The sequence below is a fragment of the Sminthopsis crassicaudata genome, chromosome 1 (assembly GCF_048593235.1).
Source record: "Sminthopsis crassicaudata isolate SCR6 chromosome 1, ASM4859323v1, whole genome shotgun sequence".
Classification (NCBI taxonomy): domain Eukaryota; kingdom Metazoa; phylum Chordata; class Mammalia; order Dasyuromorphia; family Dasyuridae; genus Sminthopsis; species Sminthopsis crassicaudata.
In genome coordinates, this window is record NC_133617.1 from 11933858 (window position 1) to 11944141 (window position 10284).

General features: G+C 57.6%; 1 protein-coding gene across 4 annotated transcripts in view; it reads left to right on the forward strand.

Moving 5' to 3' along the window:
* The window catches only part of EIF4ENIF1 (eukaryotic translation initiation factor 4E nuclear import factor 1), a 43772-nt gene extending 33884 nt beyond the window's left edge, over positions 1-9888 (forward strand). For all 4 annotated transcript variants that reach the window (XM_074293138.1, XM_074293145.1, XM_074293155.1 and 1 more), the window contains 5 exons: positions 3474-3558; positions 4744-4873; positions 7099-7440; positions 7836-8000; positions 8654-9888. In XM_074293138.1, coding sequence (XP_074149239.1) covers positions 3474-3558; positions 4744-4873; positions 7099-7440; positions 7836-8000; positions 8654-8895 — 964 coding nt within the window. In that variant the 3' untranslated portion in view covers positions 8896-9888. The remainder of the gene's footprint in view (positions 1-3473; positions 3559-4743; positions 4874-7098; positions 7441-7835; positions 8001-8653) is intronic.
* The last annotated feature ends 396 nt before the right edge of the window (positions 9889-10284 follow it).

The window sequence follows — 10284 nt, forward strand, 5'->3', positions numbered from 1 at the left end:
CTGTGGGCTTAAGCCGGGCTGTGTGCAAATGAATACATTATTGATGAACTCCCTGGGAGGAGAGGTTGGGTGGTTCTTTGTCCCAGGGCCTGGCACCAACAAATGCTTGTTGACCAGGCTCCTGTGCAGCCGTGGGGCTCTGATGCATTTATTTTGCACTTGTGGGTTAGGCACACTAGGGAGGCCAGGAGCGTCCTGGTCCTGTCCTTGGGGGAGCTCCCGGGTCCCGGTCCCCTCCTCAGGGAACCTGCCTGGTCTGGGTCCCCATCCTTGGGGAGCCCCCAGGTCCTGGTCCCATCCTCAGGGAGCTCTCACTCTGGAGGGAAAAGAGCCACACACAAGTCTATAGGAAACAGTGCTGCATAATTAAAGGAGATGGAAGTCATATGGGAGAGCTCTGTGCTACTATTGGGGGGACGAGGCAGAGTAAGTTGTGGTCTCCACACTGCAGTGTACTGGGGGCAGAGGAGGTGTGTAGATGGTTGGAAGGATGTAGAGCTGTGACCTCCAGTTTGGAGCTAAGAGAGGACTCGCGGCGTTGGCGTGGGCGGGTGGAAATCCAAGCAGAGATGGGGGGAGTTGGAACCTAAAGAATCAGTTCAGGAGAAGGAATCCTCTGGTTTGGCTGCAATTTGGGGGACGGGAGACCAGGTGAGAAGAAGTTAGGGCCAGACTCAAAAAACCTGGAATGGCAGACCTGGGACCTCCTGCCTTCATCCTGCGTCCTCTTAAAGCCTCTGGATTTAATTTTTTTAATTTGTGCCGGGGTCCGGGTATCATGGCCCCCTGGCGCCCCAGACGTTGGCTGCCGGTCTGTCTTGAGTCCATCGGTGGATAGTTGTGGGAATCTCGGCAGTCAGACTGGAAAGACAATTTCTTGTGGAGTATGTTTTCCACAAGGTGCCAGCTGGTCACAACACTGCGGGGCTGCTGCTCGCTCCCAGAAGGCCATTGGGTCCCCTCAGCTTCTGGAATGCTGGTTCTTTTCTTGGATCGAAGGCTATGTTCATCAATGGTCCTTGTCTGGTGTGACTCGTGGGCAGGGTCAGTAACTGGCATCTGAGAACGCCCTATTCCCTTCCTTCCCCCTCCCCAGGCCTGGCTCCCAAAAAGGCAGCAAGCACCAAGCCCTTCCCGGTGCTGGTTCTGGGGCTTACAAAAGTAGTGAGAGTCTGCCCTAGGAGCTGCCATCGTAAAGGGGACAAAATGTCCATATCAGGGATGTAGAAGAGGGAGACAGTAGGTGAGAGGCCGTGTCTGGGGAGAAGGTCCTTGCAGTTGGGGAGACTTGGAAAAGCTGCCTCAGAAGAGGAAAACGATTTCCTCTATGGACCCAGCAAATGACACAGGTCTTTAGGGGAACAGAAGAGTTTGTGGGAGGGGGCAGAAGAAAGCCAGCAGCAGTCACAGGGCAAATCTAGGTTGACAGCATAGGAGAGAGCGTGGAGATGGGACGCCAGGTTTGAAGGCCCTCCTGGGCGGGAGAGGGGTAGAGGAGAGACGGAGGCCAGGGTCAGACTGGGCCGTTGAAGCTGTGGAGGGGTCGAGGATGACACTGAGGAGCCCGTAGCTGTGATGAGGAAGTTGGGAAGAGAGAATTCTGCTCTGGGTGTGCCGAGTTCATCTTGAGGACGTGCCCATAGAGCGTTCTGAAAGGCAGGGGTGCTGTGAGCCTGAAGCCGAGGAGAAAGATTTGGTTAGCTGTACTGGGTGGCTTCAAGCTGTTAAAGCTTTGCTAGTTTAAAGAGAGAGAGGAGAGAGAACTGAGTCCACGGATGCTGAGGGGGTCACTCAACAAAGCAGCATGGGGGGAATCAGAAAAGGGCCTCGGACGGATCCCTGGGAGATACCCGCAACTTGGAGATGTACCGTGATGGAGAACAGCAAAAAGGTCCAGGAAAGAAGGCTCTGGGCACCTGTGGTCTCCAAGACGAGTCATCAGTCTCCCACGTGGGCGCTCCGTCCTCGACCACTCCAGCACAAGCAGGTGTTCAGCCTCATTAGGGACATCCTCTAGGTCTCTAGTGCTCTGAGTCGTGGCCTTGGCGGCGGCTTGGCACTGAGAACTGGAGCCGTGCCTGGGCCGGCCAGAGAAGTCTGGTTGCAGAAATGCTGAAGACACAGGGGTGCCCGTGGGTCAGAGCAAGCAAGGGTTAGGGGTGCTGGGTTGGAGGAGAGAACCCGGGCCGAAGCAGAGCTTGATGTGTGTGTAGAACTGGGGAGCCTGCATGCTACGGTTGCCCCCTTTTAAAGGGGACCCGGGGAATCTGAAGGCTCAGGTGGTCTGCCCAGGAGCAGAGGGAGATGGAGAGTGGAATCCTGGCTGTCTCCCCCAGAAAGGCTTTGGCAGGTGGAGATGAGAAATACTCTCTGGATGTGGGGGCCGCTCTGGGCCCAAAGGAATCAGTCAGCAGGTGTTTATTTTATTGCATTAAGTGCCACCACGTGCTGAACGCTAGGAATACAACAGTGAGATGCCCTCCACTCCTGGAGGTCTTTAATTTTTAGGAGAGCAGCAGTGGGGAAGTGTGGGAAATGGGTAGGAGGGTGGTGAGCCCCAGGCTAGTGCCCTCACCAAGACTAGAGATGAGGAGGATCCTCTTGAATTAAGGTGGTGCTGCTGAGGGAGAGGGAGAGGCAGAAATGGAATCATGTCCATGGCAGTGCTCAGGGAGCCTGGGAAGATGGCTGCTGCCTTTGGGGAGAAAAATGAGGTGTGTTTGGACGTGGTGAGCAGCGTGGGGGACACAGTAGACCTTGAAGCTCAGGGAGAAATTAGGAATAAAGTTAGCGTTCTGGAGATAGGAAAACCTGGGAAGCTGATGGCGTCACCAAGAGAATGTCAAGAGAAGGCAGAGGATGGATTCTTGGGAGACGCCCAGAATGGAGGTGACCTGAGGAGCCACGGAGGCTGAGGAGCGGCCAGACATTGAGAGGGCTGGGAACCCTGAGAGTGGGAACCCTTCGGTGAGGGCGGAGCGGGCTCTAGAGTTCTGTTGTTGAAGAGTAGAGAAGATGTGAGAAGCTGAGGAAGACCTCGCAGCTATGTTGTTCCCAGATGTTTGAGGACCTCACTGGAAGCTCCTGTGCACACTGTTCTCTGGACGAGCACGAGCAAGGAGTGGAGACGAGGTGGGGGGAGAAAAGGGGGAGTATCGGGGGGGGCCTATTGCTGGGCTACAGGTAAAGGCCCGGTGAAGACATAGGCTGTTCTGTGCTTGGTCTCCTGAGGGCCAGGAGCAGAGTGTCGGAAAAAGTGAGACAGGAGGGTCAGCCAGTGCATGGGCAGGGGGCTACACGGGGCCGAGCTCCTCTGGGGCGGGCATGGGGCTTGGCGGTGCTGAGCCCTCAGCAGCTCCTCCATCATCTGCTCCTGGGACTTGGTGTGGTGCTCTCGCCCAGTGTGAGGCGGGATGGGGGGAGAGCGGGGCTCCAGCACTCGCTCTCACTGACCGGCTGACCTCTCTTGACAGGCAGCAGCGTGTGGCCAAATCGCCAGCCCCTGGGCATCGAGGGAACTCTGCGTCTCCTGCGCCCGCCGCTGCTGTCACAAGCATGGTGAGTGGTGGGCTATCTAGAGGAGTCAGAACCACTCTTGTCCACGTTGGCCCTGCCCCGGCTACAGAGGCCACGCAGGAGAGGAAGTGGGAAGAGATTTGGGCATTTTATACATCCTGAACCTTTCTTGCCAGCTCAAATCCTTGTTGGAATACCCAGAGGCTGTTTTCTCTTGGCCTTGTCCTGTGCTTTCCCTTCTCTATTGAAAAGACCCCACGGGGCAGCTGGGTAGTGCAATGGCTGAAGTCAGGAGGATCTGAGTTCATTTCTGGCTCAGACACTTAATATTTCCTAGCTGTGTGACCCTGGGCAAGTTACTTAACCCCAATTGCCTCAGGGGGAAAAAAGGAAAGAAAAGACCCCACAGCCCTTTGTAAATTCTGTGAAGAGTCGGGGCTGTCCTACCTGGTCCTGGGGTGGGACCTCGGAGACCCGTCCTCAGCCTTGGGGTTAGAGGATGTGGAGAGAAGACTTCAGTCCCTTCTGAGGGTGAGGAAAGCCTGGTAGGAAGCACCTCAGGGGCGGCCAGAGGGGATCCTTGGGGTGACGCTCGTCCTCCTGAGGCTGGTCTGACGCTCCTGTGGCTCGGGTCTCTCTAATTTAGTGTTCTCGTGGTCTGTGTTAGACCTCGTCCCCACCTATGTTGGTGGCAAGATTGAGTGATGGGAGGTGGTTTTAATGGGGTGCTCTCTGTCCTGGGGAGCTGCTGGCCCAGGAGGTCCGAGAGCAGTCTGATGGAGGTGAAGGAACATTGGGCCATTTGGGAGTGGGTTAGGTTGGGGGCTCAAGAGACAAGCACCAGAGTCGGGCACATGGGAGTGATCTGGGAGCCTCTCCCGGAGCGGTCTGGAGGAGGGGGCCTGGGGATGGGCCTGCCCCGGACGCCCCTGTGCTTGGGCGTCTTCTGGCTGACCCTCCACACGTCTTTTAATGTTAGCCTTCAGCAAGTGCTTCTATCCCCCCCGGGTTTCCTCCTGCGTTGAGGCAGCGCACATTTGCCTTTTGATGCAGGGTCTGCCCCAGGACGCTGGGACACAGCACAAATATAGCCTGTCTGGGCCCAAGGGAGATGGCTTGGGAGTAGGCAGCCAGGGCCTCGTGTGGTCAGAGCCTGGACAGCGGCCGTGGTGGGGCTTGGGCAGTCAGGCTGGTGTTTAACAGGCTGGATGTTGCTTTTGTTTGCAGCTGTCTCCTTCCTTCACTCCTACCTCAGTGATACGCAGGATGTATGAAAGCAAAGAGAAGAGCAAAGAAGACCCCATTTCTGGAAAGCCGGCCAGCGACGGGAAAGAGGAAGGCCAGAGGGCAAATGAAGGTACTGAGCAGGGGCTGCTGGGGCGGGGCGACATCTGGAGGAAGCTCAGGGAACCCTGTCTGAGGCGCTGCCCCTCGCTGCGTCACTGGGGGCAGGTGAGCTGGGAGAGGCTCTTTAAGTCAGCCCGCAGTGCCTTGAGACTTGTCCTTGATGTCATTGGCAAGAGGGAGATAATTCGGCCCCCTGAGAGAAGAGGAGGAACCCTACAAGGAAGAACTTGTTTCTCTGATGGGGACGTTTCTGAAAGGGGCCTGGCTAGGGAGGGACCCTGGGCAATGGTCTGTCCTGATGGGCTTTTGTCCCAGGGAGAGAAGTGGTCATTGGGAAAGGGAGTGAAAGGAAGAGCAGGGGAAGGAACACTGCCCACTGACCCTGAGACCAGCGTGGGGCACCTGACCTGGGCCAGAATCCTGCTCTGCAAAGCATCATGTGGAAGCCTTTGTGGGGGGAAGCACTCCAAAATTGAATGGTGGCTCCAGTTCTCTAGTCTAGGGAAACTTAGGGTGCCCTGCACAGCAGAAAGCCTGGCATCTTGGGGGGGGGTGTAACAGCTGCCAAGCTCATGGCCCCTCTGGCTTGGAGAAATGCTCTACTCACAAACCTGTTGAGGATTTTCTAAAAAAAAAAAAAAACAAACAAACAAACAAAGGCTGAGCCTAGAATGCCAAGACTGGAGAGCCGGAGCCGCCATTCAGGGTGCCCCCTCATTTTGGAGTGCTTCTCCCAAAGGTTCCCCAATAGTCATTTGCCAAAGCAGGATTCTGACCTGGGTCTGGTGCTCCAGGCTCGTCTTGTCAGGGTCAGTAAGCAGGAGTGACGGGATGTGCCTGCCCATTTTCTGGGTTGCCCCTGTCTGGATCATGGCCCTGAACCCCACAAAGAGGGGCAGAGCATCTAGGCCTCTGCCGAGCCGCTCTGGATGGTTTCCCAGCTCAGTGTGGTGGGGGGGGATCCAACCTTATTGGTAGTGAAGACTTTCTGGCTTCCTCTCAGACCATCCAACTTTGTGCTCACAGAGCTCTCTGGGGAGGTCTGCATCTAGCCAAGCCAGGGGGCACGTGCCAATCAGCAAAGATGCCATAGACCATTACGGGCACTCTCCATAGCCACAGAGACCCACCTAACAAGGGCCTCCTGGGAGGAGAGCCTGCCAGTGTCTGTCCTTGTAGAGCGTGTTGGGCAGCTCTCTGGAGCAGAGCAGTCCCCTGCCCCGGGTCCAGCCAGGAAAGGCCATGGGCTCTTGAATTTGTCTCTGGGTGTAAACAGAGAAGTTCAGGATTGACCAGGAGGCAGGTAGGCCGGGCCAGATCACCTTTGGCAGGTTGACCAGCCCCCAAGCTGCTGCCTGGAGTACAGGGCCCTTTTTGTGCTAATATTTTCTGGAGACCAGAGTGGAGGCTGGAATGCTCGTCAGAAGTTCGGCCCCCCAGTTTTGGAGGCGAGGCGGGTACCGGACCTAACCTCAGGGAGAGGGCTTCGTGGAAGAAGCGGTACCACGTTCCCCAGCTTCTCCCAAGCCCTTGTTTGTCAGGAAAGGGCTTATAGGTCCCAGGGGATGGACTGGTCACCTAAAAAGTGGGCAGAAGAGAGAATCCCCATGCTTTATCTTGAGAGAGAACATGAGGAATGAACCTCTCAGATCGGGAAGAGCTCTCTGGGGGAGCAGCGGCGGTCACTGGGGGCGGCCTCGATTCAGACCATCCCTGCAGCTGATCATTGGAACAGGATCCCTTAGAGTGCAGGGGGAGCCAGCATGATGCCAAGTGAGGCTGGTGGCTAGAGTTGGGCACATTCAGCCCAGAGGAAAGGGGCAAGAAGAGCCTGCCAGCCTCAGGGGCTCCTCCCCTTGTTGGCCCCATGCAGGGAAGGCCAGGACCTTGGTGCCCCATCAGGTGCTGGTTCCATGGCGAAATCTTCGTTATTTCTCTGTTTCTTGTGTTTGTGATGTAGGGTGGGGTGAGGAGGGGCAAGGCCACCTGTGGTTGCAGAGGGACTGCCCTGGAGGCAGGAGGCCTGAATTGGCCCTGGTGGTCTTGGGCCATTGGGCATCCCTCTACAGGTTTCTTGTCTGCCAATTGGGAGCCTTCTTGTCTCGCCTCCTTCCTCAGACTGAGCTAATGTAAGACAGGGAGGCCGGGGCAGTGCCCATTGGAGACTCGCTGGTCTGCGAATGTGTGGCGGGTTCTTGGGTCAGTGTGGTGAGAGAGCTGCTTGCTTCATTACAGAGAACCTTCTGTTGAGTTCCATGGCAAATCCAGACCGCGATACGTCCCCTCCCATGAACCCCAAACTCTCCACGCTGCAGCGATCGACATCTTCCACCCCCTTGTCCCAGACCAGCCGCTTCACCAAAGAACAGGACTACCGGCCTAAGGCAGCAGGCAGGAAGACCCCCACGCTGGCTTCCCCAGTGCCCGGGGCCCCCTTCCTCCGTCCTGTCCACCAGGTCCCGCTTGTCTCCCACGTTCCAATCGTCCGGCCTGCTCATCAGTTTCACCCAGGACTGGTCCAAAGGATGCTTGCTCAGGGGGTCCATCCTCAGCACCTTCCATCTCTGCTTCAAGCTGGTGAGTTCTTCTTTTGCAGGGGGTGCTGGGCCCTGGGACAGTGATACCCCTAAGCCCCATGCAGCTTCCTTCACCCTGGCTGACAGAACTGGTTCCTCCCTCTGGGGCACCGTGCCCAGGCCCTTCATCTGCTGGGCCTCGGCTGAGGGAAATCCCTCCAGATCCAGGATCCGGCTCTCTAGAGTCTGGGCCTGAGTTAATAGCCCTGGGACCCTGGGCACACCTGAGCTCGTGACGCTAGGCCGTGCCAAGGTTTTCGGCACCAAGTCCGGGATGTGCCTTCTTAGGCCGGGTTCTTGGGACTTAGCCTCTCCTTTAACACATGCTATCAGCTGTGGCTCTGAGCGTTCCCCAGAGACTGTTACTCTAACTTCATTTGCCCTTTTCTGTGACAGGTATGCTTCCTCCTGGGATGGACTTGTCTCACTTGCAGGGGATCTCCGGCCCTCTCCTTGGGCAGCCCTTTTACCCCCTCCCTGCGGCCAGTCACCCTCTCTTGACCCCTCGCTCGGGGACCCCTCTGCAGCTCGCAATGATGCAGCAGCAGCTGCAGCGGTCAGGTAGGTCCTAGGAAAGCTCCTGGCAGGGTCGGTATCTGGGGGCAAGGGACCTGGCTTTGAGAGCCACGATTGTTGGCTGCCTGGGGATGCTCCTGAACCCGAGGAGCCGGGCATCTGGCTGTCTGTGGGGGCCTCTCCAGCTCTCGACACCCGTGGTCCTGCAGCGACAGCCCCACAGCACCAAGCCTCTGAGGGCTTCGGGTCGGTTCTCTGAGGACTGATACCAGGCCACCAGGAGCAGTTGCTCCCTTTCTGGGGATCTTTTCCAGCACATTCCTGGTGCAAAGATCCCTCAGAGCTCCTTGCAGAGGGCTGCCATCCCAGAGCTGGGCCTGGCGCCTATTTGGGGGGGCCCTGCTCTCCAGAGGAGCCGGCACCCTGACATCAACTGCCCAGCTTCTGGGTCTTTGTGGTGTCCTGGGTGCTGGGCTGGGGAGTGACCACGTCCGGCTTTACTCAGCCCTGACCCACGAGGTGGGCAGCTCCGGGCAGGTCATATCTGGGTTCTCCCTGGGCTGTTGTCAAAGTCCCTTCCAGAAGGACCGGGTGGTGCTGCTCCTGGTCCTTGGGCAGGGCATGAGTCCCCGGACTTGGCCCGCTCTGGGGTCTCTCCTGCTTGCAGGGCGTTCCTAACCATCTCTCTTTCTCCACAGTCCTCCACCCCCCAGGCTCCGGCTCGCAGGGAACAGCCATTGGTGTTCAGACGCCCCCCCAGAACCTGCCGGGCCGGCCGGGCCTGCCCCACATCCCCCCGCAGCTGGAGCCCCGGCCAAGCCAGAGGAGCGCCTCCCCCGTGGGCCTGGCCAAGTGGTTCGGCTCGGACGTGCTGCAGCAGCCGCTGCCCTCGATGCCCTCCAAAGTCATCAGCGTGGATGAACTGGAGTACAGGCAGTGAAGCCGGGCCAGGCCCGGGGCCACGGGCACACGGACACCCGGGCCCCGGGCACGCCCGGCCCCGCTCCCCGAGAACCTTTGGCGAGCAGCCCGCGTGGCCGGGGAGCGGAGCCTCGAGCGGCGGCTGGACGCCCAGCCGCACCTCCAGCCCACCGGGCCCTTTTGTCTTGGTTTGTTTTTTTTGTAAGATATGTGAATGAATGATGTGCAGGTGACCTCCCTGAGAGGTCACGCCTGAGGGTTGCTCTGCAGAAATAAATGTATAGACTCTCGTGTACAGACTTGTGTATAAACCCCTTTTGTACATACCTGGGATGGCTTTTTTGGAACTGGAGCTGTACATAAAAGTAGCCGGACTCCGCGAAGCTTTAGTTGTGTCTACACTTTGGAGTTTTTCGTTTAATGTACATCTGGGACTCTTCTTCCTCCCCCCCTTTTTTTGTTTGTTTGATTAAAGTTGCATATGCCAAGTGTGTGAGTGGAGTGAATGAAGTTGCCCTGGCCCCTCCTCCTCCCCCCGCCCTGTTTGGGTTAGCCTCCCCCTCCCGTGGGAGTCCCTGCCCCATGGGAGCCCCTGCCAGTCTTCCTCAGTAGACTTGCAGTTGCTTCAAGAAGGGGATGGAGAAAAAGGGAACAGCCTTTCTTCTCCCCCCCCAAACAAACCTCCTCTGGGGGGGGTCAGAGCCTGGCCTTGAGGGCTGGGGGTTGTGTCTTCGGAGGTTCACTTTGTACTGAGTGCTGTCCTGCCCCCCTCCCCGGTTGCAGTGACCAGAGGGTAGGCTGGGGCTTGTTCTCGGGGAGCCTCGGTACAGACTGACTAGGAGCTGTTCCTCTTCTCTGACGGCTCTTGGGGAATGTTGCAGAAAGCATTAAAATGAGCCGGTGCCCTGCAGGAGGGGCCCGCTGACCCTGCCGTGTGCTGTGCAGCCTCCAAGCTTGTGTGTAAGACTGCTTCTTTCCTCACTGTCTGTAAATAAAGCCAATTCTACCAGCCTGTGCTGTCTGGTGCTCGTCAGAATAGATGGGAGGGGGCTGCTCCCTCTTGTTGCCTCCCTTTTCTGCCAGCAGGGCCCCTCCCCTCCCCCCCGCTGTGCCCAGAAAGTGGAGGAATCATATCGGTGGTTTCTCTGCGGGTCAAGCAGAAGGGCCCAAGCCAGGAGAGACTGGCAGCTTTACTACACAGAGAAGGCCTGCTCTGTGACAAGAGCAATGGGGGCTAGGGGATCTGTTGGGGGATGGCCAATCTTGGTAAAGAGGACTTCAGGAGGAGAGTGGAAGCTTCCCAGGTGCCCAAGGCGAGCCACAGACAGGCCTGAGGTGGGGAGGATGGGTGTCCAAGAATTATGTTCAAAAGCAGGCTGTCCATTTGTATTGTATTAATTGAGTCCGA